This window comes from Phascolarctos cinereus, unplaced genomic scaffold (genome assembly GCF_003287225.1).
Source record: "Phascolarctos cinereus isolate Bilbo 61053 unplaced genomic scaffold, phaCin_HiC Scaffold_9;HRSCAF=440, whole genome shotgun sequence".
Lineage (NCBI taxonomy): Eukaryota > Metazoa > Chordata > Mammalia > Diprotodontia > Phascolarctidae > Phascolarctos > Phascolarctos cinereus.
In genome coordinates, this window is record NW_027556402.1 from 245,348,631 (window position 1) to 245,367,143 (window position 18,513).

The window sequence follows — 18,513 nt, forward strand, 5'->3', positions numbered from 1 at the left end:
GCTGGTCTCAGAGTCAGGAAGATGTGGGTTTAAGTTCTGCCTCTGACAAACGCAGGCTGTGGTGATCCTGGGCAAGTCACTTGCCTCTCAGTGCTCTAGGCAGCTCTCTAAGGATTTAGGTTTCAGAGATAGTGCTGAGCTGCATTGATTGGTCCAGGTGATTTCCCAAACCAAGAGTATTCTATGTCAATGAAATAACAAGTTCAATCCTATTTCCTTGTGTTTATTGTGGTGCCCCATTGGTTGATGAATTAAAATTGATTGCTGATCTCTCTCTCTCTCTCTCTCTCTCTCTCTTCTCTCTCTCTCTCTCTCTCTCTCTTCCTTTCTCTCTCCCTCTCTCTCTCTCTCTCTCTCTCTCTCTCTCTCTCTCTCTCTCTCTCCCTCTCTCTCTCTCTCTCTCTCTCTCTCTCTCTCTCTCGCTCCCTCCCTCCCTCCCTCCCTTCCTCTCCTCTTTCCAAACAGAACCAAATCCAGTGTCTGAGCTCCAGATCACGGACGTGGGCATAGCTGAGGCTACTGTAAGCTGGCACTCAGACAACAGCACTGTGGCAACCCGCATTCTATTGGAAGGTTTTGAAGATGAGACTAATTCACCCTCCCAGGTGCTCCTTAATATTTCAGGCCTTGAGCCAGGTTTTCAGTACCGGTTCAGTCTGTTTCTTCCAGAACCCTGTCAGGCCCAAGGAGACCCCAACGCCACACAAAGCAGGACAGGTGAGTAATAGAACTGGATTCTTTGTTATCTCTTATTGAACTGCTCCCTTCAGGTGAGGCTGATGCAGGAGGCTGGATTTGAGTAACGGGGTATGACGATAGTGGCAGTGACAGAAATTCAGTTGTGTTCATGAAGAACACAATGACCTGGGGCTAGACTTACAAAGACATAACTGTCCTTGCTTAAAACCTCAAATTTGTACAGTGTCCTCAAAGTCATGCTTTTGCATGGTGCTAATGTGAGGGAACTGAAATCCAAGTTAGGAAATACTAGGGTCAGCTGCGTACAGATCCTTGTGCTAGGCTATGAGGGGAGATACTAAGTTTAGGTATGACACAGTCCTCTCCTCATGAAGTTCCAAGACTGGTTGCAGGAGAAGACACAACTGTAGGTAATTGTGAAACATAATACTGAAGGTCTCATAAAGGTCTGAGGATGAAGAAGACCCTTGTTCTCCAGGGGGTGGGGGGCAGAGATTAGGGAGAAAATGGCAGGGAACTTGGAATTTAAAGGGTGGAATGAAATGGCTGAAAAGTCTGCTCGTGAGGGTCAACAATGACCAGATTGCTACAAGTTCTCAACCCAATTAAATTTTTAAAAAATTTTTTTTTTTGCTGAACTTAACACAAAAACAAGCATTTCCACATGTAGAGCAGAACAGATAGAGGATTGCACCATGAATTTCTGTCCCATACCATTTGCTTTAAAATATATATATAAAGTATATATATATATATATAAAATCAAGACTGCCCTGCTTTTCTGTGCTTCTTTTTGAACTGCTTCTATTATTCTCTGTGAAGTTTTAAAAAATGTTTCAGTGGCCCTCCTCTTTTTTCCTTTTTTTTTTGGCATTACCATTGCTGCCTCCCTTTTCTCTTCTGTACCCCAGTTCCAATTGAAAACAGACAACCTCCCCCCTCTCCCCTTCTCCCGTAACAAATAAGCAAAGCCAACAAACCACACCCACACAGGGGCTATGAATTGTTCTCCCGCTCAATTGACTCGGCAGCAGTTCATAATTACCAGCATTCTCTGAAACCATGTCTTATGGTGCAATAGTGTTCTATTCCTTTCATATATCATCGTGTGTTCAACTATTCCCCATGTAATGAGCACCCCATTAGTTTCCAGTTCTTTACCTTTCTTTTTTTATTCCTTTTAATTTACCCCTTCAGGATCAGGAACTTTATTTTACTTGCCACTATGTCTTCCCCCCTTTTTAAGTATTATTATTCTTCCCTTTTAACCTGACCACCTTATTCCCAACTGTGTTTCTGAGTTTTATGTATTTCTACACCAAACGGTGTATATGTGTGTTAAAGCCTCTTAATATTCATTTCATACAAGAGCAAAGTTCATCTGATGCCCACATGTTTTTGTATCATTCTTCTCACTTGCCCCAATTATAGGAAACACTAAAATCTACCTCCTTCTTCCTCTTTTCTAGTGTATTTCTTTTGCCTTGCCTTCCCCTTCTCCCACTTAAAACCCTTAGAACAGAATCAACTCACTTCCCCTCTAGGACGTCTTATTTTTCTTATTTAAGTCCCTCAATACCATTAGAAGACATTAAGGTTCTGAAGAACCTTAGGTTCTTCTCTCTCCTCCCCCTTCCATTAGACTTATTAGTCCTTTATCATTGTATAGCCTTTTCCAATTGTTCAAATAAATTACCTTTCTAGGTTTCTTACCCTATATTTCCCGATCCTGTATTTCTAAATTCCTACTCGGCTCTGATCGCTTCATCACTAATACTTGAAAGTCTTCTATTCCATTAAATATCGATTCCTTGCCTCCTTCCCCTCACAGATTTATACTTATCTTTGTAGTGTAAATTATTCTTGGTTGTAAGCCTGTATCTTTTGCCTTCTGTTATATTGTATTCCAAGATCTTCTCCCATTTATATAGAAGCTGCCTTGTCTTGTATTATCCTAATTACGGCTCCTTGGTTCTTGAACTCTTTCTGACTGCTTATAATATTTTTTCTTTGAAGTGGAAGCTCTGGAGTTTGGCTACACCATTCTTGGGACTTTTATTTTTGGGGGATTAGTGGATTCCTTTTATTCACTTTGCTTTCAGGTTCTAACAGGTTTAGTCATTTTCATTATTTCTTGAAATAATTTCTTGAAATATTTCTTGGAATTTAGTATTTAGACTTTAAGAAAATTATTCTGATTTATGAACCTGATGATTCTTAAATTATCTCTCCTTAACCTGTTTCCGTGGTCAGTTGTTTTTGATAGTAGATATCTCAAGGTTTCATCTTTTTTTTCCCAAACTTTAATTTTTTTTTTTTAGTATTTCCTTTTGTCTCATGGAGTCATTTTTTTGTGTTTGATCTATTGTAATTTTTAGTGACTTATCTCTGGACCTATAAAAAATTTCTATAGCGATTGGTCCTGCTCGGTCTTGATCTGGGACACCAGGGTTGCTTTGTTGACCCACTACCACCCTGGGTATGTCTACAACAAAAGGGCTAGTTGGTTTTAGGTTTTAGGCTCCGCCCTTGATCTTTAAAGCTTAGAGCCCCGGATCTTCAGGGATTTCTATGGTATCTCTGGACAGAGTGCTGGGGACCTCAGAAGCTCTGGGTTCAGGGTGTCCCAGTTTGTGTGCTGCTGTGCCTTTCTCCACTCTCACTGCTGCTGGATGCAGAACCTTGCAAACTGCAGGTGTTTTTGGTCCATCTGTTGTTTTACTGGAGGATCTCTGTCTTTATTCTGGCTCCCTTTCCTTGTGTGTGTGGGTAAAGTGACTTTCTGTCCATTTCTGGGGTGGAAGAAGTAATTTACTCCTCATAGTATCTGGTGCTGTTCTTAGGATTTTGCTAGAGTAGGTCTGTAGGAGGTAGGCTGTCTGTCTCTGTGCAGGCAACCCTCTTTGGCCCTGATGGTTTGTTTATTTAAGTTCTCTTTTGGGGACTCTTTGCACAAAGGAACCTCTTTGTCCAATAACAGATTTTGGGTGATGATGATGATAATAATGATAATAGTAATAACAACAATAACAGAATTTATATAGTATTTTAAGGTTTGCAAAACAATTTTAAAACATCTAATTTGATCCTCGCAACACCCCTGAGAGGTAGGTGCTATTATGATACCCATTTTCAGATGGGGAAACTTAAGGCAGATAGAGGTCAAGTGACTTGACCAGGATCACACAACTAGGAAGTATCTGATGCTAGATTTGAACTCCAGTCTTCCTGACTTCAAGAGAGCATTAGGATAATTATGAGTGGGTCAGGGTCAGGCTCAGCTCTTTTGGGCTCTTCATGGAGGCCATAGCCTTTAATTCAGTTTTCAATGTTTTATGTGTCATGGACCCCTTGGACAGTCTGGTAAAGCTTGTGGATTCCATCTCATTATAATGTTTTAAAATGCACAAAATAAAATGCATAGGGCTGAAAAGGAAACCAATTTTATTAAACTACAGTTATCAAAATATTTAAAAAAAACAAATTAATGTTCCCCAGTTAAGAACCCTTACTTTAATTAAATAGACCAATGAAAATAATAAAAAAAAGTAGTAATGACAATCATTAGCACTGATAGAGTACTTTAAGATTTAGAATATACATTGCAGGTGTTATTTCCTTTGATCCTCACAAAAACTATGTGAGATAGGTACTGTTATTATCCCCATATTACAGAGGAGGAAACAGGCTGAGGAAGAGGACATAATTTATCCAAGGTCCCACAGCTGTTAACTGCCTGAGGCAGCATTTGAACCTAGGCCATTTTGATTCCAAGTCCACTCACTACCTAGCTGCCCTGAGCATCAGGCGTCAAACTGGAAAAGTCAATCCACTCGGAGATTTTTGGTAGATAGGCCTTGTGATGCATGAGTCACATCCCATGGGACATTATGTGGCCATGGGTCTGTATGTTTGTGGTGGTCTTAGTAGTTTGTGGGGCTCACTTTTTCATCATCCCCTTAACTGATAGAGTAGGTACACCTGAAAGAATTGTGCTCTAACTCATGCTGGCAGCTTCATTGATTGATGGTCATGTCTTTTAGACAGGGTAGAGGATAAAGGAGGGCCTGAAGAGGTTAGTCCAAAGTCACTGCTGGTTCTGGAAGGATGGTGGCCAAAAATCACTTGTTTACTGTGCGAAAGCACGATTGATTAATTAATAATCATTTCTTAAGCACGTACTATGTACCAGGTGCTGTGCTAAGCCCTTGCTTAGCACAGTCAACACAGAGTCCCTGCATGTAAGAGGCTCACAATCTAATGGGAGAGACAACAGGCAAACCTATATAAAATATATACAGAGCAAACTATGTACAGGATAAATATGAAATTATTAAGAAAGGGAACTCACTGAAATTTGGAGGTGTTAAGGAAGGCTTCCTGTAGAAGGTGGGATGTTAGTTTGTACTTAAAAGAAGCCAGAGTTGAGGAGGGAGAGCATTCCAGGCACAGGATCCCTTGAAAGAGAATACCCAGAGCTAAGAGATGAGTCTAGTTTGTGGAATAATTAGGAGGCCAGTATCATTGGATCAAAGAGTAGGTGTCACGGAGTAAGGTGTAAGAGGGTGGAAGGGTAGGAGGGGGTTAGGTTATAAAGGACTTTGGATGCTAAACAGAGCATTTTGTACTTGTTCCTGGAGGCAATAGGGAGCCATCATAGTTTATTGAGTAGGAGAGTAACATAGTGAGTTACTGTAATGGTTGATTGGAGTGGGGACAGACTTGAGGCAGGCAGACCCACCAGCAAGCTATTGTAATAATCCACATGATAGGTGATGAGGGCCTACACTAGAGGGATGGGATTTTCATAGGCTGTCAATGAGGAGGGTCCTTAGAAAATAGAATGTCAGCTAGAAGTGCCCTTAGAGTGGAGAAAGTCAGAATTGGGAGCTTTAGAATGTAAGAAGTTGGCATCGGGCAGAACCTTGGAGAGTGGCTTTTATAACTCACTCATTTCATAGTGAGGAAATATACTGAAGGGAGTGAAATGACTGCACATTATAGAGCTCAAACTAGAATTTTAGTTTTCTAACTCCTAACCCCCTTGCTAACTGTTCTTTAACTATTATATCTTTTGGGTCCCCTTAAGGTCAAATTTACTGCCTAAATGCCAAGTTACCCAGAAAGCTTTATGTGTTGAGCATTGTGAATACTCATATAGTTACCATAAGAATGGGATACTCAGCCCAGTTGTATAATAATGTTCTATCTTGGTCCAGGATGGTAAGGGAATTAGGGATAGGAAACAAGTGGGTTGGAAAAAAAGTCTCTTTGATATGAAGTTGTATGAAACAGGTGAGACTAAATCATAATCATACCAAGATGGCACCAGCTGGAGTATTTGTTGCTTGAGGAAATGTGATTGTCAACATTCAGTGCATGCCTTGGAAATGCTAATTTTGCAGGTGCCAAGAGAAAACAAGAAGCAGTCCCTGATTCTGTTAATGGTCTTTTGTATTGTTTGAAACAGGTGCCGACAGCAAAGACATCGACATGGTAGATGACTCACTTCAGCCAGCCTTTGAACCCAACACCTTGGTGTACAAATGCAACCTCCAAAAGGGAGCCCAGTTGGTTGCAGAGATCCCCCAAGACACACGGGTCAATCTTTTTGGGTTAAATTCAGGAACTTCATACCAGGTCACTGTTCTATCTCAAGCAGCCAATGGGACTGAAGGAGACCCTCAAAAGAGAATCTTCAAGACAAGTAAGTTTAATTCCTCTAGAGCAACTCATACAGAAGCAGGCAGGCATAGGGGTGAGGAGGACCAGAACTCACGTTGGGTTTCCAGAATGCCCCCGTGTAATCCATTTTTGATTCTTGATTATTCTGTACAGAGTTCTCATCTGCACACATGCCTCCTCTCCCCCATCCCACCCCCCTCATTCCCCAGCCAGGTCTGACCTTTTCTCTTCTCTACTGATGCAGCCCCAACCCAACTTTAGGCTCAGTATCTTTCACTTGGACCATTCCAGTAACCTCTTAATTGAACTCTTGGCTTCCTGTCTCTTTTTTCTACAATCTTTCCTCGACGTAGCTGCTCAAATAATTTTCAGTAATAATAAATGACATTTACATAGTGTGTTAAGGTTTATAAGGATCATTTGACATATTGTTATTGTTGAGTTGTTTTCAATTGTGTCTGACCCTTCATGACCCCATTTGGAGTTTTCTTGGCAAAGATACCGTGGTGGTTTGCCATTTCCTTTTGCAGATCATTTTATATGTGAGGAACTGAGGCAAACAGGGTTAAGTGACTTGCCCAGGGTCGTACAGCTGGTAAGTGTCTGCAGTTGGGTTTGAACTTAGATCTTTCTGATTCTAGTGCCAGTACTCTATCCACTGAGCCAATAGCTGCCCCATTTGATGTATAGTATCTCATTTGATTCTTAAAACAACTCTGGTAAGTAGATGCTATTATTATCATCTACCTTTTAAAGACGAAGAAACTGAGATGTTAAGTGACCTGTCTAGGGTCACACAACTAGGAAGTATCTTAAGGCTGGGTTTGAGCTTAGGTCTTCCTGACACTATGGCCAGTTCTCTAGTCACTGGACCACCTCACTGCCTAGGTGGGATGCTTTTTAGCATGCATTCCTAGAAGAGAAGCATTTTTTGGTATTCTTAGTTATTAATGCTCTTTTCCTCCTCAAATTATCATGGTGGCAGCAGAGCACAGTGGAGAGAATACTTGCTCCACGTCAGAGGACTTGATTCACATCTCATCCATTAGCTTATGACCCATTGTGACCTTGGGCAAGTCATTCCACCTACTTTTGTCTCCATCTCCTCAACTATCAAATGAAAGAATTTCACTCATATTCCCATGGTCACTTCCACCTCCAGGTCTATGACTCAATGCTCATGTATTTATTTTTGTTATGTTTCCAAAGGGAAATTGTTGAGGTCTAGAGGTTTAGGGATGCTAGGACCCCAAAATCATGACAGGCAGGTCTGCCCAAATGAATTTGACCCAAGCCTTCTTTTAGCCAAAGACAAGGTTTATTAAAGATTCACCATATCAGTCAGACTCTTAAGGAATCTGAACATTGTGAGCTATTGGCTAGATGATAAAAATCTGAGTTCTCGGCTAGACTCTTAAAGAATCTGAGCCCCTTAATGGATACTAGATGGGCCTTATATAAAGACTGTGAGAAGGATCTAGGGAGGATCTTGATGGGAGTGGCCAGTAGGCTGGAGTGAACAGAATGCCCGAGGGACCTGGACCCCATGGCCAAGGGCGAATGGAGTCTGGATAGGATTAAGGGTAGGCAGTGGCCTGGGGCCATAAGGAGGGTTAGGCTAGGTTAAGGGTAACCAAGAATTGGGGAGGCCAGTTGATAGGACTGATAGGATTACAGCCTCAGGGAAAAGCCAGAGACTTCCTAGATCTAGTGGGAGAGTTCAAGGAGAGTCCTTGGACAAATAGGATCCAAATTCTTTTTGGGGTGAGGGGTAGAGATCTTGGCTCAGGCCTGTACCCCATCCAAATGTTAATGCTTTGTGAGCAGGGACCATTTTGACATGTTACAGATGGGGAAACTAAGGCCTAGCCATGTGAAATGACTTGTCCAGGGTCAAACAGCTAGTAAGTATCAGAACCGGAAATTGAGCCCATGATCTTGACTTTCTTTGCATTGTAGTGCTTCACGTTGGTGCCAGGTACATAGTAAGCAATTAATAAATGCTTGTAGAATGATTGATGGAACATGGGTTTTCAGGCTTCAGGTCTCATGCTCTTTCCCTCTTTGTGTTAGACTGGATACATGTGCTGAGGAAGAATGGATCTTTCACATTTCCTGCTGGTCACATGACTAATTTTTCATGTTTCCATTTTCAACAGATTCTAGTCAAGTGGTTAACGTCCAAGTTGAGGAAGTCAGTGACACAGAAGTGAAACTGGCTTGGGAGAACAGTGATAACTCATCGTCCGGCTACACATATAGAATACACGTTGCTGGGGATGGCCATTCCTTTGACCAGAATTCTAATAATACCCATGTTGCCATCAGAGGGCTCAATTCTAGCACATTGTATAACTTTACAGTCTATCCTAAAAGAAACCAAGATCCTGAAGGCCAGCCAGCCTTTACCCAGACTTACACAGGTAAGTCCTCTGTCCAGTGGCTAGAATCTCTCTGTTCCTGCCGTTAAACACGCCAATACTGAATAAGAAAACAAAAGCAAGAGTCTAAAAGTTTAGGTCCAAAGCTTGAACTCTGACCTAGAGAGAGGATGCTCCTCAGGGAATCTGCGCCCTTTGCTGGAAGAATTGTGGTCTAGTTGGTCTTCTGTTTTGCATTACTTCCTTTTTTTTTCCCCTCTATCTTCTTATTTACCTGATCTGTAGAAAACAGGCTGGCCCCCATTCTGAAGAAAATCCACTCATTTGAGACAGTTAGTTTACAAAAATTCAGTTCATACAAAGTAACATGTTGTTTGCTAAATTGAATTCAATAAACATTTATTAAGTGCCTGTTCTGCACAAGGCACTGTCCTTGGTGCTGGATAAACAGAGACAAAAATGGAACTGTCTTAGCTTCATGGGGCCAGTGATCTACTAGAATTTACATGTTTAAAATGAAGCATGGTTGTAACACGCTGTCAAGGTTGAATTTTTTTTTTTGTCTTCATGCCTTCAGTGCCTGGCTCAATGCCTGATACATAGTCAGGATTCGGTAAATGCTTATTAGATTGAATCAAACGTAGAAGTGGGATTTTCTTGTTAAGAGTTGTTTCTATGCCTCGAGAAGTCTAGATTGTACCTGGTTGTTTATGGCCCAAATTCCATGCACCTCCCTCTAATGTATTCACTTCTGGGCACCTTTTAGGCAGGACATTGGTAGCTGGTGATTTTCCAGACTGGGATGACCAGGACAGTGGAAGGGACCTTGAGTTCCTCCCATCTGAAGGCTGGTTGAAGGAACTGGGGTTGTTTAGCCTCTAAAAGAGAAGATTTAGAGGGAGCATGATAGCTACTTTCCAGGATTTGAAGGGCTGATATGTGAAAGAATAAAGAGATTTCATCTTCTTGGCTCCAGAAGAAAGAATTAGGACCAGTGGTTGGAGCTGCAAAGAGAAAAGTTTAGGCTTGATATCAAGAAAGTCTTTATTAGAACTAATGGCTAATGAGGATGATGATAAATTGGAACTCCACAACAAGTTAGAGTGAAGTGCTAATAATAGGAATAGTAATGATGCTGATGGTGGTAGTGATAAGAGCTATCTGAAAGGGGAATGCGATGCCTAGGATGGTTGTGGGTTTCCCATCCTTGAAGGGCTTTGAGCAGAGACTGGGTGATTACTTGGCAATATGTTGTAGGGGAGGGAGTCTCATTGTGGTATAGGTTGGGCCTCTCGCGTCCCCTCCATTCTGAGATTCTGCAACGTGGGAAGTTCATCCAGCTCCAGTGTTAGGTGTTCATATATACCCACATCATGGTCCTCAGGCCAGTGGCCAGGCAGGGATAAGTGTATGGAGTTTCAGCGTGGATCACCCGAGCTGTCCCCTCTCTGTGACCTATGGCCTCTTTTTTCTTCCCGCAGCACCCCTTCCAGTCTCTGAATTTCGAGTGCAGAATGTCTCCACCACCAGCGTCAGCTTAGCTTGGAACAGTGAAGGCTCCTCTTTCAGGATCCTTGTTCAAGAACTCACGAATCATTCATTCCCCAGAAATGAGACACACCAAGAAAAGCGGCTTTTAGTTACAGACTTAACACCTGGGACACCCTATTGTTTTGAAATATTTCCTCGAGCACCGGATGGAAGGGAAGGACTCTCACGAAAACTGGAACAAACAACTGGTGAGTGTTAAAGACTCTTTTTACTTATTGTTTTATTTCTTTATTAAGACATAACTCTGCTTAGCAACTGAAATGCTTCCAGGATCCGAGATTTCATTGTTACAGGTGCTCCCTCTGCCACTGTAGTGTTTCCCAGGCTTTAGTAAACAACCTTTAGGAACCCCTTGTTCTTTAGAAAAAAATGTTCTGCCTGATGGCTGGTTTCCCAGTGACTGCTTTCTATGGGAGTAGCTCGGCAGGTCTTCGGAGGGTGGGCACGGGATCTGCCCTTGGTTCCATACTCAAAGACTTTGAAGTTTGACGTGGCCTGCCAGAGCTCATCGCATTTCCCTCAGAGCCTCCAAGAACCCAGAGTCATCTTCAGGCCACGATGAGACAGTGGAGGAAGGCGAGAAGATTTGTTAACAGAGGTTCTTCAGAAGAGGTTTTATTGTAGCAAGAATAATTGAAATTAGAGGGGCAGTTACACAGGGAAGTTACTACAGTAGGGGAGCCATTGGAAAGCCAGCCTGGGAGTCAGAGGCAGGGTCAAGTTCTGCCTATGACACCTCTTGGCTGGCTGAGGGGATGATATTTGTAGTAATTTTTTTCCACTTCATGTTAAGCTCTGCACTAATTTTTACTCTTCCTCATTTCCCTTTAAATAGAGCCAAGTGCTGTTTCAGACATTGAAGTTGTGAGTGTTAACACAACTGTGATACACTTAAAATGGCAGAACAGGGACAATACATCCCTAGGGTATCGTTATCATCTGCTGGTAGAAACAGATGGATCCTGGGTCTTTAACTCCACAACTGACTTCCTTAATGAGACCATTGGAGGCCTAGTACCGGGTACATGCTATAATGTTACCATCTATCCAGAAATAGGAAATGGGACGAAAGGGAGTCCAACGTCGAAAGTTTTATATACGAGTGAGTTTCTCAGATTATCTTTTCTCATAAATACCTTATGTCATTATCTTGGGAGGACAAAAATTAGGTTGGCTAAATTAGATTTCACCTGGATGAGAGAAGACCATATTTTCAATTCTGTAAACATTCATTAACCAGTAGGTGCTGGGCCCTAGGGATATAAAGACAAAGGTGTTCCTGCCTTCGATGAGCTTATGTACTTTTTTTCCTGGGCATGGAATACAACATCTACTCAAACAAGGTATAATCCCAGGAAAATTGAAGGTGGGGAGGCCATCAACAGTTGGGGTTCAGGATGGATGGGTCAGGGAAGCCTTCATGAGCGGTGGACATCTGAGCTGAATCTTGAAGGAAAACATGAATTCTGAGAGGAAGCTATGAAGACTTCAGGCAGTATATGCCAGTCATGGGTGGGCTCAGGGCTAGCAGCAGCATGTGTAACTGTGTATAGTGGAGAGGACTAGGAAGTACAGCCAGAAAGGTGGCTCGGAATTAGGTAGTGGAGGTCCTTAAGAGCTAGCACGAGGAGGTGACAGTGTATCTTAGAGGTAATGGGGAGCCAAGGAAAGTCTTTCAGGCAGGGAGTGACATGGACAGGCCTGGGCCTTAGGAGATGTTTTGGGGCCATCACACACACACACGCACACACAATATCCCTGCTGCTGGGGAGGCTGAGGCAGGTCCGTTTCTAGAGTCTGGGAGTTCCAAACTTCAGCAGAGTGAAAGCCGAGGAGAGAGTGCAAGCAAAGAGACCAGTAAGGAGATGCTTGTGGTTGTCTAGAGAGTATGGTGTGGACTTGAACAAGGGTGGAAACCAGGTGAATAGAGAGAAAGAGATGGATGAGGGATAGGGTGGAGATTTGGCACCTGATTTGATAGAGGGGTGTGAGGGAGAAAGAAAAATCAAGGATGACTGAGGTTTCAGACCTGGATGGCTGAGAGAATGTTGGGGCCCATAACAGAAACAGGACATTTTGGAGAAGAGCTTGCTTTCTTTTTGGAGGGGAGAGGGCGAATATGATAATTTTCATCTTCAACATGTTGAAATTCTGTGGGACATCCAGTAGAAGCTATTTGGGAGGAAGCTGGTGATGTGATACTGGAGTCCTGGAAAGAGATTATCTTCAATGAGATGACACTTGAATCCACAGAAGCAGATGTGGAGGGCATTGGGGTGAGAGAGGGGAGAGATGGAAGAGAGCCTAGGCTGGTTCTCTGAAGGATGTCTATGCTAAGGTGGTAGGAGATGGCTGGTGATCTAGCAGAGGCAATGAGAAGGAGCAGTCGGGGAGGGAGGAGGAAAATCAGGAGGAATGCCAAGGAAGGAAGGGACATCCGGGAGGAGGCTTGATCACTGATATCAAACACTGTGGGGAGACTGAGTAGAATGAGGACTGAGCAAATACCATTGGATCTGACTCTTGAGAGATCATTGGTCACCTCCAGAGAACTGATTCATGAGAGGGATGGGAGGTGGGGGGTGCAGATTGCAGAGGCTTGAGAAGTGAGTGAGGAGTTAAAGAAGTGGAAAAACACCAAAAACTGAATGCAAGAGTATGTGATTCTGTAATTCCAGTTAACTAAGTACCTTTTATTTGTCAAGGACCTAGCCCAGTGTCCACCATCAATATTTCAAGCATCACTACCACAGAAGTAACCTTAAGCTGGCAAGAAACTGACAGTGGCTCCACCAGCTACACCTATCTCATCATTCTTGTTGAGGGAGGGTCCGTCAGCCCAATATCAACATCCATCAACCAGACACTGAGGGTCAGAAATGCTACAGTCACAGACCTGAGCCCCGGCACTTCTTATGAAGTCAGAATCTATTCCCAAGTAGGAGAGGATGCTCTTCAAGGAGAGCCTGGTCTCACCTCCTTCTGTACAGGTGAGTTGTTCCAGACGATCTCCTCTAAAGTTAATCTTGGTCTGCTTCGCCATGGCTGTGCGACTACCATTTGGGCAGTCTTTCCTGCTTGGTCTTCAGAAAATCCTACGTCCTGCGTATACTTCCTCCCTTCCTCTGCCTTGCTTTAGGTGCGGCGTGGGGGAGAAAAACTTGAAAACTCTGCATTGGTGGCTTTAAGTTTGTCACAGATATTTTATTAATAATAATATACATATATAGACTTAGGTATATACACACACAATGTAAAAATAAAGATTTCCAAGCATTCAGCCTTATTTCCTTCAGTTGTTACAGCTTTTAGCTGTTTGAAATTATTTTGCATCTGTCTGTCTTTCTGTCTGTCCATCCATCCGTCCATCCATCCATCCATCCGTCCATCCATCCGTCCGTCCATCCATCCGTCCATCCATCCATCCATCCATCCGTCCATCCATCCATCCATCCATCCATCCGTCCGTCCGTCCGTCCGTCCGTCCGTCCATCCATCCATCCATCTATCCATCCATCCATCCATCCATCCATCCGTCCGTCCATCCATCCATCCATCTATCCATCTATCTCTCTGCCTGTTATGTCTCCTCTTGGGGAATACTAATCCCTTGAGTCCCTTTAGGGACTCTTTTGTTACTCTTTCTATATCCTGAGCACCTAACTCCATGCCTGGCATGTGGTAGGCATTTCATATGTTTGTTGAACTGATTTATTTTAGAGTTGGGGCTGTCCTGCCTTGTTAGTTGCATGGTAATCAATCACTCAGTAAGTCTTTATCAATCACTTCCTATGTGCCGAACACTGGGCCAGGGGAATGAGAAGAAAGAGAGAGCACATCCATGCTACATGCAATGTAGATACAAGGTAATCTGAGAAAGGGAGGCATTAGCAGCTGGAGGAACTGGGAATGACCTGGAGAAAATTGTATTTGAGCTGAAGCTTGAAGAAAGCCAGAGAGTCTTATGAGGCAGTGGTCAGGAGAGAGGGCATTTGTATCTTGGGGGACAGTCAGTGTAAGGGCATGGAGATGAGAAGTGGTGTGTGACACTTTAAAAAACAAAAAGCCCCAAACCTGTGGGTTTCGGTTTTTCTGTTCCCCTTTTCCTCCATCTTCTCTTTAAAAATATACCGTTAGCTTAATGGTTTCTCTATTTTGTCTTTTTAAAATAGTTCCTAGCTTTATTAATTAAATGTTTTCTTTCAGTTTTATTAATTTTTCTTTGATTTCCAGGATATTTATTTTGCTGTTTAATTTTTTAAAAATTTCTTGGTTTTCTAGATATTTTTGTTATGCTCTCAATTTGTTGATCTGTTCTTTCTCTCTTTAAGAAAATAATATTTAATTTTTTTCCATTTACATGTAAAGACAATTTTTAACATTCATTTAAAAAAAATGTTGAGATCCAAATTATCACCCTCCCTCCCCTCCCTTCCCCTCCCTAAGAGATAGAATTTGAATCAAAGTCCTCTGTCTTCCAAGCCAGGACTTATTCCCAGTACTGTGTTGCCTTCTCTAAAGTTATAGCAATTGTATGTTCTCTTGTTTTCCAATTGCTATCAGCTAGTGCTGGTTGTAGTCTTATCATAGGATAGTCCTGTTCTCCTTTGCCCTGGTGTCAGACCACAGCCGCAGTGTTGTTTTCACTTCTGGGGCTGTGGTTTAGGAAGAATACCAATAAGTCACAGAGCACACACAAAGGGAACAATGAGGGATAGTGAAAGTACTGGAGACCATGCAATGTAAGTTTTGGTTGAAGGAACCGGTAGCAGTTGGCCTGGAGAAGAGAAGGCCCAGGGGCTTTTGAAAGCTCTCTAAGTATTTCATGTAGAAGTGGGATCAGACTAATTTCTCATTTGTCCTAGAGGAAAGAACTAGCAACAAAGGGTAAAAGTTGTAGAGATACCAGGTTTTGGCTCAACCTGTGCAAAAATGTCCTTAGAAACCAAGAACTTCCTTAAAGTCAAAGGGGATGCCTTGGGAAGGATTGAGTTTCAGGTTACTCGAGGTCTTTAGGTAAATACTGGATGACCATTTGTCAGGGATGTTACTGAGAGGATTCCTGTCCAGGTTGGAGTAGGTGGTTCCTTCTTTCTCTCTGATTCAGCGGTAGACCAAGCAATTGTTATTCATATTTCTCCATCTTAGAGTTCGAAATGAAAAGATTCAGCGTTTTCACTTTTCTATCTAGATGCTGCGTCTGTGGCTTTCCTTGAGTGCAATCCAGTGCCCAAGCAATCGACCCTCATTTTAAGATGGCCCTGCCCCCCTGGCATGAACAGTGGCTTCAGTCTGACTATCCATAGTGGGGAGTGGAGCCAGGAAATAAGTCTCCCACCCTGCAATTCAACGGATGTGGCTGATGACTTTAACGTGACACATTTAAATTATTCTACTACCTACAGCATCAGCCTCACCACCCTGTCCTGTGGGAAAAAGAGTTTCCCCATACAGAATGTTTCCCAAACTAGTATCACAGGTAGGTTGTAGAGGTATTTTGATGGACATCTATTTGTCTCCTCAAATCTGAAAAAAAGAGTCAATGGTTATGGTTTGCCAAGCTGTTATAATTGTGCTCTTCTCCCAACCACTCCCTTTCTCCTTGCTCAGCCCCCCATCATCTGCCCAACTTAATTTCTTTCTTGTGTTTCAAAAAATCTGACAGTGTCATTTGAAGGAATCAAGGATTAGTGTGATGATAATACTGTGGGAAGTCAACCTTCTATAAAATGTAGATATACAGAGAGTGACCCTTGACAGTTTGCTTGTCTGGGGCATAAGTGCTTTAGAATTCTAAGAAAAATAGTCTGAGCTGCCTGAAGAAAGCAGTTGCTAAGTGTTGTGAGACAGCAGTTGCTGATTTGCATATGACAGGATAGTTACTAATTATATATGGCTTACAGCTAGAGATAAGAAGAAGGAGTGGAGAGAATATATTTTGCTTTCTACTCCAACTTGCTAAGAAGAAGAGAGAAAGAAAAGGCAAGATGTTTCTTTATATCATACCTGAGAGGTAGAAAAGAAGGATCCAGTCAAAGGAGAAAAGAGTGCTGACCCTTTAACCAACATTAGGATAAGGGTTGTTGCCTTTTCCTACAAGGGCCCAATACTATTTCAGGTGAACACATCAGCTAAGCCTGAAGCTGGAAGTGATGGATACTACAGTTGCTATCAAGCAAGCCCAGCTGAGTCAATTTAGAAGTAGAGCATCAGAGAAATAGCCCAATAGATTAATTCCTATAGTTGAGATGCTGTGCCTAGTGAAGTATTAACCTAACACAGCATAGAACAACTCACTTTAACAGTGGGAGCTTTGTTCACATAAAAGCCATGATCATCAAGGAACTTTTATGAACAGTTCCTGAAACAGAAAGAAGATGTAGAAATCTACAATTCCTGAGTTGTGAGTTACCCTGATCACATGCATTCCTTATGCATGTGCCTTTTTGCCCTGAGACTTTAGGTGTGTGCCTATTCTCCTCAGGTATACTGTGTACATTAGAGAGGTGTGATTTGGATATATGGGTAGAATGTTTTAAAAATATTTCATGTTTGCTTATCATTTTCAGTAAATGTTTTGTTTAATGTTAATTGGCATCCCCTAATTTATTAGTGGGAAATACAGCAATGGGGGCTCATGACCCATAGTGTCAGTAGCAATAGTTATCCACAAGGGTTATCCCTTGGACTCTGGCTGAATTGAGTGTAGCAGCTGCCCTTCTTCTGGGGAAACGTCACCTGACAGCATGGAGTTATTGCAGGGAGTTATAGCTTTGAGGCGGGAGGATATTTGGCAGTGGCAGTCCAGGGGAAGAGAGAGAAGCTGCAGAAGAATATTAGGGCGGCACCTGTCCCTTGAACTAGGACATTAGCTGACATTTGCCTTTGAATAAGCTGACCACTTGTTGGATAGGTTATGGGAGGGAGTAGGCTGGAAATGCTATGATTTCATGATGAGACAGCAACCCCTTCAGGTGCCACTGATCATCTTCTAAAGTCAAATGTTGCTGCATCTTCACTTTCCGTGATGTTAACACAGAGGTGATTTTTATTGTTTTCAGACCCACCTCCTCCAGATGGATTGCCAAATATTTTCCCCATCAGCCACAACTCATTGAAAGTAAAATTTGGCAAGTTTGAGGCAAGCCACGGACCGATAACAGCATACGCGGTCATCCTTACCACGGATGGAAGTAAGGAACTGTGGCTTGTTGTACCGTGCCAAGTGGTCACTCATAGAGTGACAATGATGATGATGGTGATAGCAGACGTTTATGTAACTCTTACTGTGTGCCAGGCACTGTGCTAAATGCTTCACAATGATTATTTCCTTTGGTCTTCACAACAACCCTGGGAGGTGGGTGCTATTATTGTCTCCATTTTACTGATGAGGAAACTGAGGCAATGAGAGATGATATGACTTGCCCAGAGTCATACAACTAGTGTCTGAGGCTACATTTGAACTCGGGTCTTTTTGACCTGGTACTCTATCCATTTCACACTACCTAACTGCCCCCTGAAGCATAGATTTAGAGCTGGCAGGGACCTTGGGAAGTCATGTGGTCCAACTGTCTCATTTTTACAGACGAAGGAACTGATGCCTGGTGAGGTTAAGTGTCTTGCCTAGGATTACACGGCCATTATATGTCACAGGCAGGCTTTGAACCCAGGTCTTACTGATTTTAAACCCAGCTCTTTATATGTTATGCCATGGCTTATAATAAAAAAAGTGGGGGAACAAGTTTAGTGAAACTAACCAGCACACAGAAGAAGTCTGGTGTAACATGCGACATTCCCCAAGACCAAGATCGGCCATCTTGCCACGATGACTTTGTCCGAGTCCTTTGCTCATCCCAGACCTAGCGGTCTGCCCATTTGAGTTCAAATTAGAACATGAGACAAGTCTCTCCTCTGTCACTGCTCTTATATGAGTCTGTTGCCTTTTTTAAGGTTTCATTTGTGTGTCTGCTACTTAGGTGGTAACAAGTCTTCTGTTGACTTTTTGAAATATACCTATGATGATTTCAAGAAAGGAACCTCAAAGACCTACGTGACTTACCTCATGTCGGTGAAGGAGGAAAGAGCTGCCTCAGCTTTGTCTGATGTCTTGAAGTATGAAGTCATTGTAGGCAATGAATCTACCACAGATGGCTATTACAATGGGAAATTGGAACCCCTCAATTCCTATCGGTAATTC

The 18,513-nt window shown here is 42.5% G+C and overlaps 1 protein-coding gene across 3 annotated transcripts in view; it reads left to right on the plus strand.

Moving 5' to 3' along the window:
* PTPRJ (protein tyrosine phosphatase receptor type J) overlaps positions 1–18,513 on the plus strand; it is a 174,269-nt gene that overhangs the window by 136,132 nt on the left and 19,624 nt on the right. For all 3 annotated transcript variants that reach the window (XM_021009665.2, XM_078148173.1, XM_078148172.1), the window contains exons 5-13: positions 466–717; positions 6,170–6,406; positions 8,544–8,807; positions 10,247–10,504; positions 11,152–11,418; positions 13,022–13,306; positions 15,508–15,795; positions 17,378–17,509; positions 18,293–18,506. In XM_021009665.2, the coding sequence (XP_020865324.1) occupies positions 466–717; positions 6,170–6,406; positions 8,544–8,807; positions 10,247–10,504; positions 11,152–11,418; positions 13,022–13,306; positions 15,508–15,795; positions 17,378–17,509; positions 18,293–18,506 (2,197 nt within the window). The remainder of the gene's footprint in view (positions 1–465; positions 718–6,169; positions 6,407–8,543; positions 8,808–10,246; positions 10,505–11,151; positions 11,419–13,021; positions 13,307–15,507; positions 15,796–17,377; positions 17,510–18,292; positions 18,507–18,513) is intronic.